The sequence below is a fragment of the Bubalus bubalis genome, chromosome 13, assembly GCF_019923935.1.
Source record: "Bubalus bubalis isolate 160015118507 breed Murrah chromosome 13, NDDB_SH_1, whole genome shotgun sequence".
Taxonomy (NCBI): domain Eukaryota; kingdom Metazoa; phylum Chordata; class Mammalia; order Artiodactyla; family Bovidae; genus Bubalus; species Bubalus bubalis.
The window spans coordinates 18,843,946-18,868,951 of NC_059169.1; the positions used below are offsets into that span (position 1 = coordinate 18,843,946).

At 40.0% G+C, this 25,006-nt stretch overlaps 1 protein-coding gene across 9 annotated transcripts in view; it reads right to left on the reverse strand.

Annotated features, from left to right (window-relative positions):
* LOC123464538 (ATP-binding cassette sub-family C member 4-like) overlaps window positions 1-25,006 on the reverse strand; it is a gene marked incomplete at its 5' end in the record, with an annotated part of 335,503 nt that overhangs the window by 272,530 nt on the left and 37,967 nt on the right. For 6 of the 9 annotated variants that reach the window (XM_045162462.1, XM_045162466.1, XM_045162464.1 and 3 more), the window contains 5 exon segments: window positions 2,888-3,038; window positions 16,269-16,348; window positions 21,635-21,781; window positions 24,102-24,196; window positions 24,889-24,926. In XM_045162462.1, the coding sequence (XP_045018397.1) occupies window positions 2,888-3,038; window positions 16,269-16,348; window positions 21,635-21,781; window positions 24,102-24,196; window positions 24,889-24,926 (511 nt within the window). 9 annotated transcript variants of the gene reach the window in all.

Consider the following 25,006-nt stretch of genomic DNA (forward strand, 5'->3'; position numbering starts at 1 on the left):
GGGAGTTGGTGATGGACAGGGACGCCTGTCGTGCTGCAATTTATGGGGTTGCAAAGAGTCAGACACGTCTGAGCCACTGAAATGAACTGAACTTAACTTGTTTCAGCCTACTCTGTGCAAAAAATCCAAATAATCCACAGTGATGGTGCCAAAGTTCTCAGACTCTCCAGATCAAATACTGAGAAAATCCTGTACTGCTTCTTGACAAAAGCCTCAGAAGGAGCTCATTTCTCCACTTCCATGTGAATGGGAAATAGCCCTTGCCCCACGCAAAAATTCTGTCAAATATTCTTTCTGGAACAACCTCTCTCTCAATGTGCCAGAGACCTGCTTTGCAACAAGACTATTGAATGACTCCATTTCATGAGTGGCCTCAAACCATAAAACGACTGAACCCTGTCTACACAGAAGACTGGATGGAGCTCATCACTTCCTCTTCTGCCTACCCAGGTCCTACCATCCCACTGAGTCATATAGGTAGAACTGCACACACACCTGGACTCTACTGCTCCCCATCCATCCAAACACCTCGCCAAACATGACCTCACAGGAGGTTAGCTGCTTCTCTTGATGAGTGAAAATGTCTTCTACAGATTTTATGAAACTGATGATCACTATTCTTTTTGCAAATAAAGGTAAGTACCTCAAGTGTTTATTATTAAAAACAAAACATACAAATTCCACAATAAAACAACTCCTCTGACTGGATGAACTGAGATTTTTTTCCACTTAGTAGATACAGAGAAGCATGAGACTCAACATGCGTCTGTTCTTGGCTTGATTTCTAGAAGGTTAAGTTGGTATTAATCTCCAATAATTATTCAAGGTTGAGGTCTCTGATGCAAACATATTCTCTCCTTACTTTTTGGTTATTTTTAGAACTTTTAAAAATATATAACAATCTATTTTCCTTATTTTTGTTTTAATACTGATGAAATGTGTGCAATAATAAGAGAAAAATTTGATTATTTCATCATCTGTGATTATCTGTAGAATAGACTAATGAATCATAAAATGTGTTCCCCATTATTCTGTTTTTTTGGCTGCACCTTGCAGGATCTGGTTTCCCAACCAGGACTAAAGTGGTGGCCCCCACAGTGGAAGCACAGAGTCTTAATCACAGGACCACCAGGGACGCCTCTGTTCCCCACTATTCTAAAACTAGGAAAGTGAATGGAGTTATCAACTAAATACATACTGAACCATTCCCCTCCTGTGTTCTTCTAGGGGATTATTTTCAGCATCATTTATATGAATAGCTTTGAGAAAGGGGAACACAAACAGTGTGGTTCAATTCAGTTCAGTCGCTCAGTTGTGTCAGACTCTTTGTGACCCCATGAACCACAGCACGCCAGCCCTCCCTGTCCATCACCAACTCCCGGAGTCCACCAAAACCCATGTCCATTGAGTCGGTGATGCCATCCAACCATCTCATCCTCTGTTGTCCCCTTCTCCTCCTGCCCTCAATCTTTCCCAGCATCAAGGTCTTTTCAAATGAGTCAGCTCTCTGCATCAGGTGGCCAAAGTATTGGAGTTTCAAATGCTTCAAAATCAGTCCTACCAATGAACACCCAGGACTGATCTCCTTTAGGATGGACTGGTTGGATCTCCATGTAGTCCAAGGAACTCTCAAGAGTCTTCTCCAACACCATAGTTCAAAAGCATCAATTTTTCACCACTCAGCTTTCAAACAGTGTGGTTATCACCCCAAATACTGAAAATGACAAAGAGCAGACATGAAAATAAAAGGGCTTATCTTTTCAATAGGGCTTCCCTGGTGACTTAGATATCAGAGTCCACCAGCAATGCAGGAGAGCTGGGTTCAACCCCTGGGTCAGGAAGATCCTCTGGAGAAGGGAATGGCTATCCACTCCAGTATTCTTGCCTGGGGAATTCCATGGACAGAAGAGCCTGGTGGGCTACAAACCATGCAGTCTCAAAGAGTCAGACATGATTAAGTGACTAACACACATCTTTCCAATACTTTTAATAACTGCAACTTACTAGAATATGTGAAAGAATATTTTTTTAAATATATCACTTTTGACATATATTTCCTGAGGTCTCCTTTCCTTTCCCTAATCTTTTCCTTTTCTTGTCATTTCTGGTAACTTTCAGTTCAGTTCAGTTCAGTCACTCAGTAGTGTCCGACTCTTTGTGACTCCATGAACCGCAGCACACCAGGCCTCCCTGCCCATCACCAATTCCCAGAGTTTACCCAAACTCATGTCCATTGAGTCAGTGATGCCATCCAACCATCTCATCCTCTATCGTCCCCTTCTCCTCCTGCCTTCAATCTTTCCCAGCATCAGGGTCTTTTCAAATGAGTCAGCTATTCATATCAGGTGGCCAAAGTATTGGAGTTTCAGCTTCAACATCAGTCCTTCCAATGAACACTCAGGACTGATCTCCTTTAGGATGGCCTGGTTAGATTTCTTTGCAGTCCAAGGGACTCTCAAGAGTCTTCTCTCCAACACCACGGTTCAAAAGCATCAATTCTTCAGCGCTCAGCTTTCTTTTGAAGAACAATTCTCTATTTTCCTTCTACATTAGTTCCAACATGATGAAATACTTTCAAGAATAGTATTAACAGAGTGGATACTCTGTGTTAGGACATAGGTCATGAACAAGACAGAAATGGTTCCTGTCCTCATGGTGCTCACATCCATCCTCCTTGGGATAAAATGCAAAGGGCAGCTGACCCGCTGCCAGCTCCATTTGCCTTAAGGGCCAAACCTACTCTCAGGGGCCATAACTTTCAATCACCTAATGTTAACAGTGAGAAATACCATAGAACAGTCTGCAGAGTTTCAGAGGTCTGGTTAATTGAAGCATAAATGGAAGATAGATTGCACTGCCATCCCAACCTGAGAGCCCTGGTACTCACTTGTACATTCCAGGCGTTTCACATCTCGTGATGTCTCTAAGAAATATCGCCGAAGAAAAAAGAAAATGATGCCAAGAGGAATCACAGGTATAGCAGTCCAAGGAATTGCAGCCACCATCACGCCCACCACACCAATCACAAGTAGAAATGTCTGAAATAGCGAAAATACAGAGGCCTTCATGTCAAGGATACTTTTCAAAGATAAATTTTATTGATTTGTTAGGATTAAACTCCTTTCCTTGAAACTTGTTGAAACAGCAGGGAATGCTTTCCCTTCCAAAGACATAGAAGTATAGGTGGTCCTCATGATGTTTATTGCATGCACCAAACACTCTGATAAGAACTTTCTAGGTATCAGCTCTTGTGATACACTCAGTAGCCCTTTGAGGCAGGAATTATTATTTTAAACAGATGAGACTATTTGAGGCTCAGAGAGTAGGAGCTGCATCTCAAACTATCAGGAGTCAGCAGGTGCTACTAGAGAGAGGAGTGAGCAAGCATTACAGATGAGGAATCCAGATGCTTCAGCTATCCATGTAGGGATAAAGAAGTGGTTAATCACTTTCACTTTTCACTTTCATGCATTGGAGAAGGAAATGGCAACCCACTCCAGTGTTCTTGCCTGGAGAATCCCAGGGACGGGGGGGCCTGGTGGGCTGCCGTCTATGGGGTTGCACAGAGTCAGACACGACTGAAGCGACTTAGCAGCAGCAGCAGCAATTACAAATTCAGTGTAACATATCTAGTAACAGTATTATCTAATTTTACAAATGGAGACAGTGAGGCACAGGGAGAGGAAAAGTAACTTGATGGAAACTGCAAAGCCTAAGCCATGGAGCTGGGAACCCCATTTCATGAGCCATTATGACATATTTAAGCTTGCCCCCAACATACAACCATCTTTCTGTCATTATACTAAGTATTTAAAATGCCCATTCCAAAGGTTAACTATTATAACACCACCAGATTCCATTTACAGTGTGTGTACTGTGTGTAAGGCCCTGTGCTGAGTTCCATGAACATTCTCTTAATCATCACATTATCCCCTGAGATGATTTTCTCTTAGGAAATGATCTAGGTCTAAAAAAGACAGCAGGTAGAACAGAAAATGAAATCATTGGTTGATGCTGATTTAAGCATACATCTTTATCAGGAAAAGTATGATGATACTCTGGAGGACAGTATCAGGCAATAAGAATACAATCAACATTTAGCGTCTGCCTGCTATGAAAGTCGGGTGAGGTACTAGGGACTAGCAGATTCACCCAGACTCGGCCAAGGCCTCTGAAGTTTATGATCTCAGGTGGATACAAATCCATGGTGATCTGCACAGGGGGATGGGGAAACACAGGGAAGAATACATGAATATTTTTAGACAATTTTAAGACTCATGACTGATTTTATAGGCTTCTTTAACAAATAGAAAGAATGGCATGAATGACTTGCAGGCAGTAATCACAGTTGATGGAAATTTTGACAAAAAAGGAGCTGGGATGAGAAGGTTGAGATGCTTGTCTGAGTTAACACTGGCTATTCTTTAAGATAAGAAATGATGAAGTTGGGAGGGTAAGTGGTTGTCCTAAAGTTTCCCAGTAAGGTATTGCTTATCCTGGAGAAAGAGAGGAACCGTTTGTACTCAGAGAATCCCAGAGCCACAGCTGCAGGCAGGAGGAACAAACAACCAGAACTGTGACTCTGTGGCCAGGAGCCCTTGGGAACCAAACTGCATGATCTGGATAGAGACACATGTGCTTTTTCTGTTTCTCCCTGTCTCTGCTGTGGTATCAAAAGAAAACTCAGAGTGAAGAGCATGGAGTTCTGAAGGAATAAATGCTAATCATAAGTGGAGAAAAATAGGGCTGTCTGACCGCCCTCCTATTAGACCTACAGAAAACAATTTCTTTCAGCCACTGGCTTAACTGTGCATCCTACCAGGCTACAACCTTCATGTTCATAGGGAGGGGTCCTTCCAGCTCCGTCTATGTCTAGCCTTTAGGTCACTTGGCTTGCCATTGTTTTTTGTCAAAAACAAAAAACTACACCTAAAGTGTTAATTATTAAAAGAAAAAAACCCAAATTACTGGTTTTTAGCAGACTTGCATCATTTGATGAACAACATTCATCCGTTTCAATAATCTGGCTCTCCCCAGGTGGCTTCCCTGGTGGATCAGTCATTAAAGAATCTGACTGCTATGCAGGAGACCCAGGTTTGGTCCCTGGGTCAGGAAGTTCCCCTGGAGAAGGAAATGGCAACTGTCTCCAGTATTCTTGCCTGGAACATCCCATGGACAGAGGAACCTGGCATGCTAGAGTCCATGAGGTCAAAAAGAGTCAGACAAAACTGAGTGACTAAACCACTCCAGGTGAGGGCCTTTTATGACTAACCCAGCCTGGCATGTAGCCTGGGAAGCAGAGGTAAGATCAAAATGAAAGGTTCCATGGAAGCTGTGCCAATGCTTTTTCCTTAGGTACCCACTGAAGACCCATTACTAATGCTCTCAGAAACTCTGGAGTTAGGTTCAGATTTCATGGCCCTAAATTCTAAAGCAATTCAAAGAGGGTGCCTCTAACAGCTTTATTATACATACACACACACACACATACACACAACATATTGGTTTCCCAAGTGGCTCAGATGGTAAAGAATCTGTCTGTAATGCAGGAGACCCAGGTTTGATCCCTGGGTTTGGAAGATCCCCTGGAGAAGGGATGGGCAACCCACTCCAGCATTCCTGCCTGGAAAATCCCATGGACAGAGGAGCCTGGCAGGCTACAGTCCATGGGGTCCCAAAGAGTTGGACATGTCTGAGAACTTTTACTTTTATATTTATGTACATTTGTGAATCTTTTATTGTCAGCCATCTCAAACACTTTATAGAAGTTTGTAGAAGATGAAAATAATATCTAAGCAAGAAGTTAACATCTGAAGAAGGAAACAAAAGATCCTAGTGTACAAAAAACACACAATAAATCCCTTCCTTGTAGCCAACCTCATTTCTTTCTCCTACATTCTCAGGAATGTCAAAAAGCCCAATTCAAGCTATACACACAGTTACCCCCACCTGGTTGGATTCCAGGCCCATCTGATGGACCACATCACCATGGCCTGTGCTTCTGCACCTCTGTCAGACTATGGAACAGAGACAGTGATGGATATATAGAAAGAAGCATATTGACCCAGAAGCAAGTGACACAAGTCCTGGTATTCCCCAGATAAGGAGAATCATTACTTTTATATATTTCCCATTTGGACTACACCATTTGGGAAATTCTATCCAAAGTCTATGAATCCACATAATCAAATAAAAAATTCTTAGATGAAATCTTTCACTTGAGAGAAAATGGTGATTTTTCATAATTCAGAAAAATTCACAGAAAATCCCTGGGTTGGGAAGATCCCCTAGAAAAAAGAATGGCACACCACTCCATAATTCTTGCCTGGAGAATTCCATGGACAGAGGAGGCTGGCAGTTTAGTCCATGAGACGGCAAAGAATCGGTCACAACTGAGTGACTAACAAGCGTACACACCCACGTACAAACCCTAAGACTAAGCTTTTCTAAACCCACCCTTTGCTTGGGATATATTAATCATATTCTTCATCCCTCATTTGACTGCCTCGGGTCTTTTCACAACCACATAAGCTCTGGGACCTGGATATCCTTCAATTCACTCCCAACATAGAGTCATAGCTAACTCCACTGAAGAGTGAATAGTGGGGTTTGATTCACAGTTTGCTAACCAGCACAAAGGAAGCTTTAGGGAAACATGGTGTATCTCTTCCTTCATGTTTAGTGTATCTCACTGATCAATAGTTTCCTTTCCACTTTTGTCAGGGTTCAATGATATTACAAAATTTAAGACTGGAGTCCTCTTATTTTATAATTTATCATGGTACACCTTAAAAAGAAGAGCACTATAAAAGTATATCACAGGGAAATCTATTTAACATTCTGTGATAACCTATATGAGAAAAGAACCTAAAAAAATGAATATAGGTACATGTATAACTAAATCACTTTGCTGTACATCTGAAACAAATACAACATTGTAAATCAACCATATTCCAATAAAATTAAAATAATTTTTTAAAAAGAAAAAAGTCTTTAAAAAAAGCTAAAATCAAGGGTTTTGAAATCCATCTTATAAATAAAAGAAAGAAAACAGCATATTAAAGTATGTAGAAGAATTAAAATAGAAAAACAAAAAAAAATAGACTCTAGGGAGTCCCTCGTACAGCAAAGAGATCAAACCAGTCAATCTCAAAGGAAATCAATAGTGATTATTCACTGGAAAGATTGGATGCTGAAGCTCCAATACTTTGGCCACCTGATGTGAAGCACTGACTCACTGGAAAAGACCCTGATGCTGGGAAAGACTGAGGGCAGGAAGAGAAGGGAGCGACTGAGGATGAGATGGTTGGATGGCATCATCAACTCAATGGACATGAGTTTGAACAAACTCTGGGAGACAGTGAAGGACAGGCAAGCCTTGCGTGCTGCAGTCCATGAGGTCACAAAAAATCAGACACAACTGAGCAACTAAATGACAAAAGACCTGAATGAAAAAGAAAACTAACTTCTAAGCAGAAAAATCAACAAACACAAAGCGTGGTTCTTTGAAATCACCACAAAATGCAAAAGGAAAAAAAAAAAAGAGAGAGAGAAAATTTACAATTCACATGAATTAAAAGAGGATAACACAAAAGATTGGGCTTCCCTGGTGGCTCAGATGGTAAAGAATCTGCTTGCAATAGGGGAGATCCACATTTGATCCCTGGGTTGGGAAGATCTCCTGGAAAAGGAATAGCAACCTATAGCAGTATTCTTGCCTGGAGAATCCCATGGACAGAGGAGCCTGACAGGTTACAGTCCATGGGGTTACAAAGAGTCGGACATGACTGAGGAACTAAAACTTCAGCTTTCATTTTAATACAAAAGATACCATAAGCATTACAAAGAGACTATAATAAACATTGTGCAGATAAACTTTTAAATTTTAATGTAAAGGACAAATGTCTTAAAAAATGACATATAAAACTAACATAATGATATAGAAAATCATAATAAATGCATATTGATCTAAGAATTAGAATTCTTTTTTTTAATTTTACTTTATTTTATTGTTTTGGCCATTCCATGCAGCTGGTGGGATCTTAGTTTTCCTACCAGCAATCGAACTCAGGCCCGCAGCAGAGAAAGCACCAAGTCGTGACCACTGGACTACCACGGAATTCCCTGAATACATAATTTTTAAATTTCTCAAAGAAAAGACTGTAAGTCCAGAGGGCTTCACAAAAACACTGTGCAGAAAAGTTTTACCGAACTTTTCCCAGTACTTTTCCAGGGTCCAGCATTATCATGATATAAAAACCAGATAAAGACATTAAAAGAAAGAAAAATTGCAAACCAAACTGTCTTGGAATATTAAACGACATACCAATGAACTGAATCTAGCAATATAAAAAGGTAATATTCCACAATCTAACTTGACTGGGCAAGTCCAAAATACTCAGGGTCGCCTGTTACAAAGGACAGGGTGGAACCCTTGGGCAGGAGCTGATACTGTTCTCTACAAGCAGAATTTCTTTTTAGTTCAGGGAGGCTTTGTCCCTATTTAAAATCAACTGATTATGGACTTCAATCACATCTACAAAATACCTACAGAGCAACACACAGATCACCTTTTGACTGAATAACTGAGGAATGTAGTCTGGTCAAACTGACATTAAACTTACCATTAAAAATGGAAATATTTCCCATGTATTTTCATGAAGATACATAAGAATTGATGCTTTTGAACTGTGGTGTTGGAGAAGACTCTTGAGAGTCACTTGGACTGCAAGGAGATCCAACCAGTCCATCCTAAAGGAAATCAGTCCTAAATATTCATTGGAAGGACTGATGTTGAAGCTGAAACTCCAATACTTTGGCCACCTGATGCAAAGCGCTAACTCATTAGAGAAGACCCTGATACTGGGAAAGATTGAAGGCAGGAGGAGAAGGGGATGACAGAGGATGAGATGGTTGGATAGCATCACTGACTCAATTGACATGAGTTTGAGTAAGCTCCGGGAGTTGGTGATGGACAGGGAAGTCTGGCATGCTGCAGTACATGGGGTCATAAAGAGTCGGACATGACTGAGCGACTGAACTGACTGACATACTTCTGATAACAAAAGCTGACAAAATATTTTAAGTAAAGCAAATTATAGACCAATATCCTTCATGAACAACAGGTCCAGAAATTCTTGACAAACTACATACAGCAATACAGAAAAAAGATGCTACATTATGACCAAGTAAACTCTTTTCCAGGAATGTTAAGTTTAACTTTCAAATACCAATCACTATAATTCACATTAAAAGAGTAAAGATAAATAATTGTATGACCAGCTGAAGAGATGTAGAAGAAATATTTGTTAAAATTCAATACCTATTCTTCATTTTTTTTTAAAAGTAAAATTCCTGACAATTGAGAAATTAAAAGAAACATTTTCAATCTGATAACAGATACCTACTTAAAAAATTGCAATTAATATTATTTGTAATGAAAAATTACTGAAAGATTTTGCCCTAAGAATACAAGATTATCTTATCTAACCAATTCTCTTTAACACTAACTGGAAACTCTAGGCACAACAAGTCAAGAAAAGGAAATAAAGGTCATAGATATTGGAAATGAAGATACAAAACTGCCATTATTTACAGCTGACATGTTTGCATATGGACAAAATCCTATAGAATTTAAAAAAATAAAAAAACATACCACTATTGACTCCAGGCAATGCAAAGTTAATTCACAAATAAATCAACTGTATTTCTATAGACTAGCAACAAGCAAGTGAATAATGGTATCAGAAACAAGACTTCCCTAGTGGTCCAACTGGTTAAGAATCCACCTGCCAATGCAGGGAACATGGGATTGATCCCTGGTTTGGGAACCACATGTGCAGAGCAGCTAAGCCCATGTGCCACAGTCACTGAGCCCAGGCTCTAGAACCAGACAGCTGCACCTACCGAGCCCATGTACCACAATTACTGAAACCCATGCGCCCTAGAGCCCATGCTCTGCAATAGGAAAAGCTAAATGAGAAGCTCACCACAGCAACTAGTCACCCCCACTCACCACAGCTAGAGAAAGCCCATACATAGCAAAGAAGGCCCAGTGCATCCAAAATAAATGAATAAATACTTAAAAAAAAAAACCAATAATACTATGAAAAACAAATATGCATGAATAAATTTAACCAGAGAAGTGTAATATGTCTATACTAAAAATTACAAAATATTTCTAAAATTAAAGAAGACCTAAATAAGCAGAGAGAGACAAATATTAGTAATTGCAGATCCAACATTGTTAAGACTCAGACTTCTTGAATATTCTATAGCTAAAAGGAAACATTAATAAAATTTTCAGCTTTTATTTAAAAACAAATTGAAAGATTTCTAAAACTGACACATAAAAGTAAAGAATCCAGAATGATCAAAGCAAACTTGACAAAGAAGCACATAGTTAGACAATTTAAACTACGGGTTTCATCTCTTATTAAAATGTACAGTAACTAAGAATGCAGTATTGGTATAAGGATCAAAATATTGGCATAACCTGCAACTACAGATGCAGATTTCCTTAATCCAATGCATAAAAGTCTTTAGCAAACATGTCCAGAATAATTGGAAAAAATAAAACTCAACCACTAATTACTCTTTCACATATAAAAATTAGTGCAAGATGCATCAATATCTAAAAAGTTAGAACACAGAAAATTATCTTCACACTCCTAAGGATATGCAAAGATTTCTTAGGATACAAAAACACCAACTACGAAAGAAAAAAAAAGGTAAACATTAGACTTCATCAAAATTAAACCTTGATCTCCACTAAGGATATAAATGGCAAGCCACTGACAGGAATAAAATATCCACAAAGGACTAGCATTAAATATATATTAAAAATAAACATCCCCAAGGGGAATTTGAGAAAGGGGTTGGGAAAGGGATCAACACCCACAGAGATCCAAAATGACAAAGTCATTGTTCAGTGGGAGAGGCTGGAATACTCTGTACACACTTTCCCTGACATCTCCACACAATGAAATGCAAGGGTCAGTGGTGCTGAGACAAGTAAAGGCTGTAAAAGCAAGTGGCCCATAATAACCTATTACACTGAGTCTCAGGCTTCGTTCTCAATACCAGATGCAGTGGCCTGTTGTTTTGAACTCCCCTCTCTGGAAAGAAATGACTGAGGACACCTCCTTCACATTTTATTTTTCTTGGGCATTTTCGCTTTATAAAACTGCAGGCAGTGCATTCTGTGTGTGCTGAGGAGGGAATGACACTGTCCGTGGTGGTCCCACCATGGCCACCATTGGTCACCCAAGTGCCCTCAGGATTAGCCCTTTGTGTCCATGAAAGGACCTGAAGACTAGTTCAGCTCTGCCAAGCTGCTGATTTTTTTTTTTTTTTTCCTGAATGAGGGATGTGTGGGGAATAAGCATTTTGCAACTTAGTTTTCCTCAATAAATGACAGTATTTTGCTGAGAGCAGCTGTGTGCAAGTTCACATGCTCAGAGCAGTCCTAAACCTTTTCTTTGGAAAATTACAATGCCTAAACCTAACTTCCACATCTCACCTTCATTTTCACTTGTTTTAGCAGTAGGAAGACTCCTTGGAGATGATGATTTCAATGACAAGAATTGTAGATAATTTAGACTTCTTACTCAGTGTTATTTGGGACTTTGGCAAATTTTTTGAAAATTACATTACTCTGAAATAGTTAATGCTCAATGGTATATCTTGAAAACAACTTATTTTTATTTTGTGAGTCTATATAAGAAAGTATCCATCAAAATCTTCAAGGATTACAAACCTGGAATCTCTGTGATACAAATTCATAAGATAATATTTATGGGCCTTGAAACTGTCTCTGATAATAACTTTAATGCAAAATAATGCCACTTTGCCAAAGGCAAAAGGAGAAGAAGGTAGCAGAGAATGAGATGGTTGGATAACATCACTGATTCAATGACACTGAACTTAGGCAAACTCCAAGAGATAGTGAGGGACAGGAAGACCTGGTGTGCTGCAGTTCACGGGATCACAAAGAGTTGAACATGACTTAGCAACTGAACTACAACAAATACCACTGTCATCAGACTATTTCTCTTACCTAAAACACACATGTGGTATTTTAAAAATAGATACTTAGTGCTCAACATTCACTTAGATGTTATGTAAAAAATAATATTAAAATGAATTTCATTTTATCTTTCCAACAAACTTAGGAAGTGGATGTTATTTTCTCCATTTTACAGAAAGGACAGTGTGGCTTTGTGGGGCAGAGATGGTAAGAAGGAGAGCTCGGATGGAGGCTTGGAAAGGGAGACTGTGGGACTCTGCACTGCCCCACTTGAAAGCTGTTGACATCATGAATAATTATCAGGTGCAATCACACCACATAAATTGACTTTTTTATGCTGCTCTCCTTAATCTTTTTAAATGGTGGACAGATCCAATTTGCCCAACCACTTATATAATGTGACTGAACAGGCTGGTGGCTGTAAGAGTCAGTGTACAGGATGGTGCACAAACTCATGATGGTCTCTCTGTTGGAACGTGGTCTCTGAGTGAAATCACCTGAGGGGGTGGACTGCCCTGCAGTTTAGACCACTACTCAGAGTCCAGGGTTTTCCTTAGCCACATTTGGCATCACTATCACAAAATATTAAATAAATTATCTGAAATTTCATATAAGGGAATGAGAAGGAATTAGATGAGGGAAAGTATATGGAGTAAACACTTTCAGTTCAGTTCAGTTCAGTCACTCAGTCATGTCCGACTCTTTGCAACCCCATAAATTGCAGCATGCCAGGCCTCTGTGTCCATCCCAACTCCCAGAATTCACTCAAACTCACATCCAACGAGTCAGTGATGCCATCCAGCCATCTCATAAAAATAAAAATGATCAAGAATCTTCTAAGGTTTATCAAATACAACAGGGATAAGCAAAATCATCAAAAATGAGTTTGAACACAGGTATGCTAACATTACTGAAAAAGGACCTTCCAGCCCCTTGCCCTCAGCTGGTGATAGACAGAAAGAGTGGGTCCCACACAGGAATTTGGTTTCCACCAGCACCTTTTGCCCCACCATTCACAGTGGCCTTTCCCTCTCATCCGGGATCAAAGGTCACCTCCTAGAAGATTCTCCTACCTCCTGGACCAGGAGTCAGCTCTTTGCATCAGGAGGCCAAAATATTGGAGTTTCAGCATCAACACCAGTCCCTCCAATGAACATTCAGGACTGATTTCCTTTAGGATGGACTGGTTGGATCTCCTTGCAGTCCAAGGGACTCTCAAGAGTCTTCTCCAACATCACAGTTCAAACACATCAATTCTTTGGCACTCAGCTTTCTTTATACTTCAACTCTCACATCTACACATGACTACTGGAAAAATCATAGCCTTGACTAGATGGACCTTTGTTGGCAAAGTAATGTCTCTGCTTTTTAATATGATGTCTAGGTTGGTCATAACTTTCCTTCCAAGGAGTAAGCGTCTTTTAATTTCATGGCTGCAATCACCATCTGCAGTGATTTTGGAGCTCCAAAAAACAAAGTCTGACACCATTTCCACTGTTTCCCCATCTATTTCCCATGATGTGATGGGACCAGATGCCATGATCTTCGTTTTCTGAATGTTGAGCTTTAAGCCAACTTTTTCATTCTCTTTCACTTTCTTCAACAGGCTCTTTAGTTCTTCTTCACTTTCTGCCATAAGGGTGGTGTTATCTGCATATCTGAGGTTATTGATATTTCTCCTGGCAATCTTGATTCCAGCTTGTGCTTCATCTAGCCCAGCATTTTTCATGATGTACTCTTCATATAAGTTAAATAAGCAGGGTGAAAATATACAGCCTGGACGTAGTCCCTTTTATATTTGGAACCAGTCTGTTGTTCCATGTCCAGTTCCAACTATTGCTTCCTGACCTGCATACAGATTTCTCAAGAGGCAGGTCAGGTGGTCTGGTATTCCCATCTCTTTCAGAATTTTCCACAGTTTATTGTGATCCACACAGTCAAAGGCTCTGACATAGTTAATAAAGCAGAAATAGATGTTTTTCTGGAACTCTTTTGCTTTTTCAGTGATCCATCAGATGTTGGCAATTTGATCTCTGGTTCGTCTCCCTTTTCTAAAACCAGCTTGAACATCAGGAAGTTCACGGTTCATGTATGTTGAAGCCTAGCTTGGAAAATTTTGAGCATTATTTTACTAGCATGTGAGATGAGTGCAATTGTGTTGTAATTTGAGCATTCTTTGGAGAAGGCAATGGCACCCCACTCCAGTACTCTTGCCTGAAAAATCCCATGGACGGAGGAGCCTGGTAGGCTGCAGTCCATGGGGTCACGAAGAGTCGGACACGACTGAGCGACTTCACTCACTTCACTTTGAGCATTCTTTGGCATTGCCTTTCTTAGGTATTGGAATAAAAACTGACCTTTTCTAGTCCTGTGGCCAGTGCTGGCATATTCAGTTGAGCACTTTCACAGCATCATCTTTTAGGATTTGAAATAGTTTACCTGGAATTCCATCAACTCCACTAGTTTTGTTTGTAGTGATGCTTTCTAAGGCCCACTTGATTTCACATTCCAGGATGGCTAGCTCTAGGTGAGTGATCACACCATCATAATTATCTGGGTCGTGAAGATCTTTTTTGTACAGTTATGTTTATTCTTGCCACCTCTTCTTAATATCTTCCGCTTCTTTAGGTCCATACCATTTCTGTCCTTTATTGAGCCCATCTTTGCATGAAATGTTCCCTTGGGATCTCTAATTTTCTTGAAGTGATCTCTAGTCTTTCCCATTCTATTGTTTTTCCTCTATTTCTTTGCACTGATCACTGGGGAAGGCTATCTTATGTCTCCTTGCTATTCTTTAGAACTCTGCATTCAAAAGGGTATATCTTTCCTTTTCTCCTTTGCTTTCTGCTTCTCTTCTTTTCACAGCTATTTGTAAGGCCTCCTCAGACAGTCATTTTTCTTTTTCTTAAGGCCTCCTCAGACAGTCATTTTTCTTTTTCTTGGGGATGGTTTTATCCCTGTCTCCTGTACAATGTCACAGACCTCCATCCATAGTTCATCAGGCACTCTGTCCATCAGATCTAGTCCCTTAAATCTATTTCTCACTTCTACTGTATAATCATAAGGGATTTGATTTAGGTCATACCTGAATGGTCTAGTGGTTTTCCCTACTTTCTTCAATTTAAGTCTGAATTTGGCAATAAGACACCTTAGGAGAGAGCAATCAGCCTGTGATAAGAAAAACTGTCTACAAAAACAAAAGACATTTTCTGAGATGACTTTGATCCCATAATCAAATTACTGGCTTAAAAGCCTTCATATCTTCAAAGCTTGTCTCTATTAAACTTGTTGGACTTCTCAGGTGGCTCAGTGGTAAGAATCTGCCTACACTGCAGGAGACACAAGTCTGATCTCTGGGTCAGGAATATTCCCTGGACAAGGAAATGGCAACCCACTCCAGGATTCTTCCCTGAGTAATCCCATGGATGGAGAAGCCTGGTGTGCTGCAGTCCATGGTGTCCCAGAAGAGTCGGACACAATTTAGCAACTAAACAACATTGTCCTTGTTAAAGTATTATTTTCACCTTATTTTTAACCAATCTTTTATTTGGCTTTATCCAAATAAAATGGTGCAGCAGATATTTGTCCCCTGTGGGACTATAATGCATCATGCTCGTGCTCAATTGTGTCCAACTCTTTGCAGCCCCATGGACTATAGCCTGCCAGGCTCCTCTGTCTGTGGAATTTTTTGGGCAATAATACTGAAGTGGGTTGCCATTCCATTCTCCAGGGCATCTTCCCAACCCAGGATTGAACCCATGTCTCTTGCATCTCCTGCATTTGCAGTTAAATCCTTTACCACTGAGCTACTTGGGAAGCCCAATACAGTGCATAATTTAGTTAATCTAGGTTATCTTTCCATGAGAAGTGACTGTCTCTCTGTTATGAAATGTGCTCACAGTAAAGGGAATCCACACCAGACACCTGGAAGGCAGAGGGAGAACCATTTACCCAGCATGTTGCTGCTTCAGAGGAACATTGACATAGTTGTGTAGCCACTCCTGCCCCAGGGGTTACTTGTTAACTCAGCCTCCGAATCGCAGCCACACCTCTCTCTCAATTATGTAAAGTTTAAAAATAAAATAAAAATTAAAAAAAAAAAAAAGACCACAGCCTCTTACAGAAGATAACAGGACACATCACCAGGGTGAAAGGCCCACCTCCAGTCCCTGTGGAAAATCCTTAAGAAACAGGCACTCTGCTCTTCCCTGTGAGAACTCTGGCAGGACTGGTACACTACCTGGATGAAATCTTGAAATATCAGGGGCAGCAAATCATCCATATGCCCAATGTCTTTGAAGAAACGATTTAAAATTCTTCCTGCAAGAATAGGATACAAAAATTACTCATTTCTTCAGATAGGAGCTTTAAGAGAAATCATTCATGCACAAATCAAAACAATATTTTTGAAGTATACGTATTTACTTTCCTGGTAATACAGTGTCCCCAGTGCAGGGGACATGGGTTTGACCCCTGGTGCAGGAAGATTCCACATGTTATAGAGCAACTAAGCCTGTGCACCACAACTACTGAAGTCCATGTGCCTAGAGCCTGAGCTCTGCAACAGAAAAAGCGACCACAATGTGCAGCAACAAAGACCCATGCAACTAAAAACAAATAAATAATTCTTTTTTTAAAAGTCCACCTGCCAGTGCAGAAGACATAAGAGACAGAGGTTCAATTTCTGGGTCAGGAAGATCCCCTGGAGTTGGAAATGGCAACCCCCTCCAGTATTCTTACCTGGGAAATCCCATGGACAGAGGAGCCTGGCAGGCTACAGTCCATGGGACTACAAAAGAGTCAGAGATGACTTAGTGGTAACACAACAACAAATTAAATATATTACAAATTCATATGAAATAAACCAATGTCAATGGTAAAAAGAAAGACAAAATAGGATGATACCTAAAGAGAAACAAAAATACCACCAAATGGCAGTGGGTGGGAAATTGAAATTGAGTCCTGATTTCTACAATAATGGGGGAATCTTGTGGCAGTAACAGGAAGGGTTGGTGGATTTGAGAATGTTCCCTCCCTTTAGATCCATCCCATCTAAGACTTACTCCAAGTGCTAAATTGGTAAATAAATAGTTGCAAAATACCTAAGTTAATCCTAATTGTTACACCAATTTTGCTTTAATTATCAAGATTAATTTTGCCAAGTGATACTTTTTAAATAAACATAATTATAACCTCTCTGCAATTTTTTTTCCCTCCAGATGGCTCACAGCAGCTCACATTTTGGGAAATTATGGCTTGTGGCCATTTACGAGTTATAAGTTTACTACTTGGGTAATAAGCTGTTATTTTCAGAGGTATACCAGATGTGACAAGCACAGACTTATGAATAAGCTTCTAAGAAGACCAGAGGGATGTAGGCAGGAAAAGTGAAATATTACTAAATGACCAAGAATAACTTATCATTGATTTTACTTCCCTTCTCAAAATCCACAATAATAGTATATCCTTAAGGCTGCAGGATAGAATATGAGAATTTCTGGTAAATATCTGGTGTGAACTAAAAATGTCACCTGTCACATCAGTAAACAAAGGATGCTGCAGCCATCAGGACTCTGCAGCCACCCCTGCAAGGGTGATGCACCCTGAGGAGACTCAGGATGAGAAAGAACAAGATGCTGGCCCCAGACAGGGGAGGGGCACACCAAAGGAACTGTAGCAGGGAGGAGCCAATTTTGACTCCACGCTGGATCTGTTTCTTTGATCATTGCTATGCATTGTTTTTGTCAGGGAACCCTGCCCTCCTGCCTGAATGTTAAACTAAAGTGGCCTTCATCAGCTCACAGGGAGACAATCTGACTCTCACCACCTGTGAATGGCTGCAGAAAAAATGCCCTCTTATTGTGCAAGATAACTGGCCTTTTGACTTCACTTCCTCGCTTCCTCTCCCCTATGTTCTGTAAAAGAACCAGGCATCCAGACCCCAGTAAGATGGTTATTTTGAGATATCAGTCTGTCATCTTCTCAGTCTGCCAGGTTTCCAAATAAAGTTATTATTCTTTGCCTTAACATGTTGTCTGTAAGACTTACTGGCATTGTGAGTTCAGGCTCTACTACAAAGCCACAGTTATCAAGACAGTATGGTACTGGCAAAAAGACAGAAATATAGATCAATGGAACAAAATAGAAAGCCCAGAGATAAATCCACGCACATATGGACACCTTATCTTTGACAAAGGAGGCAAGAATATACAATGGATTAAAGACAATCTCTTTAACAAGTGGTGCTGGGAACTCTGGTCAACTACTTGTAAAAGAATGAAACTAGAACACTTTCTAACACCATACACAAAAATAACCTCAAAATGGATTAAAGATCTAAATGTAAGACCAGAAACTATAAAACTCCTAGAGGAGAACATAGGCAAAACACTCTCTGACATACATCACAGCAGGATCCTCTATGACCCACCTCCCAGAATATTGGAAATAAAAGCAAAAATAAACAAATGGGACCTAATTAACCTTAAAAACTTCTGCACATCAAAGGAAACTATTAGCAAGGTGAAAAGGCAGCCTTCAGAATGGGAGAAGATAATAGCAAATGAAGCAACTGACAACTAATCTCGAGAATATACAAGCAACTCCTACAGCTCAACTCCAGAAAAATAAATGACCCAATCAAAAAATGGGCAAAAGAACTAAATAGACATTTCTCCAAAGAAGACATACAGATGGCTAACAAACACATGAAAAGATGCTCAACATCACTCATTATCAGAGAAATGCAAATCAAAACCACTATGAGGTACCATTTCACACCAGTCAGAATGGCTGCGATCCAAAAGTCTACAAGTAATAAATGCTGGAGAGGGTGTGGAGAAAAGGGAACCCTCTTACACTGTTGGGAATGCAAACTAGTACAGCCACTATGGAGAACAGTGTGGAGATTCCTTAAAAAACTGGAAATAGACCTGCCTTACGATCCAGCAATCCCACTGCTGGGCATACACACTGAGGAAACCAGAAGGGAAAGAGACATGAGTACCCCAATGTTCATCGCAGCACTGTTTATAATAGCCAGGACATGGAAGCAACCTAGATGTCCATCAGCAGATGAACGGATAAGAAAGCTGTGGTACATATACACAATGGAGTATTATTCAGCCATTAAAAAGAATACATTTGAATCAGTTCTAATGAGGTGGATGAAACTGGAGCCTATTATACAGAGTGAAGTAAGCCAGAAAGAAAAACACCAATACAGTATACTAACGCATATCTATGGAATTTAGAAAGATGGTAACAATAACCCTGTGTACGAGACAGCAAAAGAGACACTGATGTATAGAACAGTCTTATGGACTCTGTGGGAGAGGGAGAGGGTGGGAAGATTTGGGAGAATGGCATTGAAACATGTAAAATATCATGTATGAAATGAGTTGCCAGTCCAGGTTCGATGCACGATACTGGATGCTTGGGGCTGGTGCACTGGGATGACCCAGAGGGATGGAATGGGGAGGGAGGAGGGAGGAGGGTTCAGGATGGGGAACACATGTATACCTGTGGTGGATTCATTTTGATATTTGGCAAAACTAATACAGTTATGTAAAGTTTAAAAATAAAATAAAATTAAAAAAAAAAAAAAGACTTACTGGCATTGTGAGACAAGCAGAGAAAGCTTGAAGTTGGTAACAAGTAATACCACTAGATGTGGTTTTTCTCTTCATGCCATCACATACCAGAAACAAAGACCACAATAAATCATTTATTAAAAATTCTAGTTTTGAAAATAAACACAGAGAAGAGTTCAATTTAATATACTGCTAAAAGAGTAAATAACTGATGCCCCTAAATCTTTGGTCCTATCTTTGCAGTACTTATTTGGGTTTCTATTTTCTTGAAGGAATGAATTTCTGATAATAGACACAGGAGGGGGAAACAAGATAGACACTGTTATGCCTGCTGCTCTAGGATGAGTGATCTTAAAGATTTAAACTTGGTTCCAAATCCTTGAAGAATAAATTAGCATCTGGAGAAGTCTACAGGTCATCAAGAGCCTGGTTAACAGTGGTCACAACCACTCAGAGGCTGTGATAACAGAAATTCAGCCTCACTTCATGCTCCCAAATTTATGACTATAGTTTTCACATTAACAGGCAAAGTAGAGAGACCTCACAGCTGTAATAGCAAAGACTCTTCCAATCACTTCCTCACTCCAGCTTCATTATAAGATGAGATTCTGTGGGCCTCTGCAGTTTAGCATCCTGTGCTCCTCACAGTGCCTGGACTAAAGAACATGTGTTGAATAAATCTACACAAGATGCTGCACTAAACACTCTTATTTAATCCTCACAACAGTCTTGTGAAACAGGAAGGGCACAGGTTATTCCCATTTCACAGGAGAGAAGTTCCCAGACACCATGCCATCATCCTCACTAAGGTTCATTAGGCACTGACCCTGTGCTAAGTGCTGTGAATGTATGAACCTGCTTAATGCCCACAACGTCAAGATATTGGTAAGTGTGTGAATAGTATCCTCATTTTATAGGTAAGAAAATTGAAACACAGAAAAATTAAATAACTAGCATATAAGTATTAACATAACTATAACTGGCTACCACTATTAATAACTAGCACTAGGACTGAACCCAGGAAGTTGGCTCCAGGGTCCATACTTATAACCATGACAACATCCTGCCTGGAGATTTGCCTGCCCAGTAGTATCCACCTACTCTGGCCTTGATCACACACCTAGTTGATGGCCAGGCCAAGGCTACTGCTGTCCTCTCTCCAGTCACATCCCTGCATTAACAGGCCCTGTCAATCATCACCTGCAAAAACAAAGCCTCCCTGTGCCTCAGCACAAGTCTAACCAAATGAACAGAGTGGGCATGTAGGCCAATGAACTAACTCTTCATAGGAACCTAGGTCACGAGACTACCTTCACTAGCAAGACAGGTCGAAGGCCTCAGGGAGGAGGAAGCAATCACTGTGAAACCTTCAGGGACACTCTTAACACTGAGGATCCACCTGCTATAAACCACAAGACCTCCTAAATGTAACCAAAAGTCCATTGTAAAACTAGAGTGTTGATTTTATTGAAGAGGATGTTTATATTTCACTGATCTTGTATTTTAATTAATCTTACATTACCATTTAGGTAAAACTCAAAATAAGGGCACATGTCAGAGTTCTGTGGTCCCAGAAATGGATGGACAATGAAAGAAAGAAACACACAGCCTGTCGTCAGTAGAGATTTTCCTGGAAGAAAGTCCTTCCTAGTTAGCTTAACACTATGTAACACAGCCAACGTTTCAACAACTAGTCAAAAACATTTCAACACGTTTGCATCATCCGTTAGGTGTTTCATATGCCACATAAAAAATGGACTCCTAAATCATCCTGCAAAGTAAACAGTCATGTAGTTTTACAGACATGTATAAATTGGAATAAAAGCTTATATGCTCCTATATTCAGATTTTCTCTGGCAGGAAAAATTATCAGTGAAGCTTTTTTTAGAAAATGAATAAACACACACAGTGATTTTCTTGAAAGCATCTCTTCCATTTTCAAATATGAAAATGTAACCAGGCACTTAATGTGTTAACAAGATATATTCACTAAAAAATATGGTGTCTGACTTACCTATTGGATTTCTATTGAAGAACAATACCGGAGATCTTAAAATGGTCTCCAACATTTTGTTGTGCAAAGTTTGTGAAGAATAAACAAGGATGTAGAATATCAACAGAGACCGTGTGATGCCAAAAAGGACAGTAGACACAGTTAACCCTGAAATAAAGAAACATCACTCAGCACAAGATCTCTGTCTGATCCCAAACCATGCTAAAGCATGGCAGGCAGTTTAAAAAGATACTGTGTATTTTATTCTATAAATCAAATTTGTATAGAGGGCTACATATATAAAATACAGAATAGAAAACATACATATATATATGTATGCATAAAGTATATTCTCTAAGAGTTCAATGCTTTCAAAAAATACATTTCTAAAGAAAAGTGTAAAAATCACTGTTTTCCTCTCACTAAATAGAAATAACACAGGGGAAAAAAATAAGTGTAAACTACAGTTTCATTCTAGGCTTGCCTAATTCAATTACAAGTCCTAATAAAACATATAAGACAGATAATTATACAAGTAGCTAATTTAAGTAATGCTGAAAATTCTCCAAGCCAGGCTTCAGCAATATGTGAACCGTGAACTCCAGGTGTTCAAGCTGGTTGTATAAAAGGCAGAGGAACCAGAGATCAAATTGCCAACATCCGATGGATCACTGAAAAAGCACAAGAATTCCAGAAAAACATCTATTTCTGCTTTATTGACTATGCCAAAGCCTTTGACTGTGTGGATCACAATAAACTGTGGAAAATTCTGAAAGAGATGGGAATACCAGGCCACCTGACCTGCCTCTTGAGAAACCTATATGCAGGTCAGGAAGCAACAGTTAGAACTGGACATGGAACAACAGACTGGTTCCAAATAGGAAAAGGAGTGCGTCAAGGCTGTATATTGTCACCTTGCTTATTTAACTTATATGCAGAGTACATCATGAGAAATGCTGGGCTGGAAGAAGCACAAGCTGGAATCAAGATTGCTGGGAGAAATATCAATACCCTCAGGTATGCAGATGACACCACCCTTATGGCAGAAAGTTAAGAGGAACTAAAAAGCCTCTTGATGAAAGTGAAAGAGGAGAGTGAAAAAGTTGGCTCAAAGCTCAACATTCAGAAAATGAAGATCATGGCATCTGGTCCCATCACTTCATGGGAAATAGATGGGGAAACAGTGGAAACAGTGTCAAACTGTATTTTTTGGGGCTCCAAAATCACTGCAGATGGTGACTGCAGCCATGAAATTAATAGAGGCTTACTCCTTGGAAGGAAAGTTATGACCAATCTAGATAGCATATTCAAAAGCAGAGACATTACTTTGCCAACAAAGGTCCATCTAATCAAGGCTATGGTTTTTCCAGTGGTCATGTATGGATGTGAGAGTTGGACTGTGAAGAAAGCTGAGCACTGAAGAATTGATGCTTTTGAACTGTGGTGTTGGAGAAGACTCTTGAGAATCCCTTGGACTGCAAGGAGATCCAACTAGTCCATTCTAAAGGAGATCAGCCCTGGGTGTTCTTTGGAAGGAATGATGCTAAAGCTGAAACTCCAGTACTTTGGCCACCTCATGCGAAGAGTTGACTCATTGGAAAAGACTCTGATGCTGGGAGGGATTGGGGGCAGGAGGAGAAGGGGATGACAGAGGATGAGATGGCTGGATGGCATCACTGACTTGATGGACGTGAGTCTGAGTGAACTCCGGGAGTTGGTGATGGACAGGGAGGCTTGGCGTGCTGCGATTCATGGGGTCATAAAGAGCCGGACATGACTGAGCAACTGAACAGAACTGAATGCTATGCAATATATATTCTAAATACTCTTGTGAATAGAGATAGTCATGATAATATTAGTCTGGCAAGCCAAATTTTCAATTAATCACACAGTTGGGGAGGAGATAACACTGTGATCTCAGGGTAAGAAAGAGAAGGAATCCTAATTCCAGACACTGGACTTCCCCTGCTTAGCTTCTCAAGTTATTAGTGAAGCCCAGGAGATGAGCAGTGTGGAAATGGGAGCTTTGCATACCTGGGAGGGAATAATGCTTTTATCTGGGGTCCATGCTGCCAGAGGATTTCATCCAACATCAATAAAAGCCAAGGTTTATTCATACAGAATCAGAACAACGGGATGGGGATCCATTTCTAATCCCCTTACCCATCCATACAGCGATATAAGATTTAGTTAAAGCACCTTTTAGAATACACAGTAGCTACATATTTCCAGTAGCTGATTTTCTCAATATTCAATCCTGGTTTAACTACCACAATCCAGTATGGACCAACTTAAGAGTCTCCATTCAACCTCTTTTCTTCTAGTAGATCTTTAAAATAACTATTCTAATTAATTCACAGAGTAAACATGATTCATATACTTAATCTATTAAGACATTACTGAATTACTCTGCAAGTCCTCTTGCTCATGCAGAGTCATTGTAAGCACCTTAAACTCTGGTATTATAGAGCAGATGACCCAACTTTACCTGAATAAACTCTTAAGTACCAGTTCAGAACAAACACTACATCTTCATCTTCTTTTACTAATACCCTAGAATACAGCCCACTTTGTAGATTCGCCCTATGGAAGAGGAAATAAAAAATATTACACTATAGATATACATAGAATTTATACAAATATCACAAAAAATTACCTCAATTCAAGAAATGTATTTTATGCTAGAAAGTGTTTCCCAGCTCACAAGGCCCTCTGTGTGTCTCCCTTTTAAAAATCTGAATCATGACTTTCAGTTTTCAAAATTATCTGTGAAGACAGACTTAGAAAATGAACTTCTGGTTGCCAAGGGGAAGGATAGATAGAATGTTTGGATGCTCATGCACACACTGCTGTTTAAAACAGGTAACCAACGAGGGCTTATTGTATAGCACATGGAACTCTGCCCAGTGTTATGCGGCAGCCTGTATGGGATGGAAGTTTGGGGGAAAATGGGTACGTATATATGTGTGGCTGCATCCCTTGACTGTTCATATGAACCTATCATAACATTGTTGATCGGCCATATCCCAATACAATATTAAAAGTTCAAAAAAAGAAAAAGAATTGTCTGTGAAGAAGCTGCTAAAGGGAGGGATATGTGGAGAGACCATGAGGGGATCACACACCACCCACAGGAACTTTCATCTTTCTTCAGGGAAACTACATGAGGGTCAGAAGAGGAGGCTGAACTTGCCCCATCTCTCCCCCTGACTCTGTGGGAAAGGGGGCTTTGTGTAGATTTCACAGCACTTTGGGTCAGACCAGGAATCACTCACCAGAATGCAAGCCACCAGTCCTGCAGGACGTAGACAACCTGGAGCAGGAAACAGCAGTCACTCACACACTGACATCACTGAACCTCGCACCCCACTTACTAGGATGGGGGATGGAAAG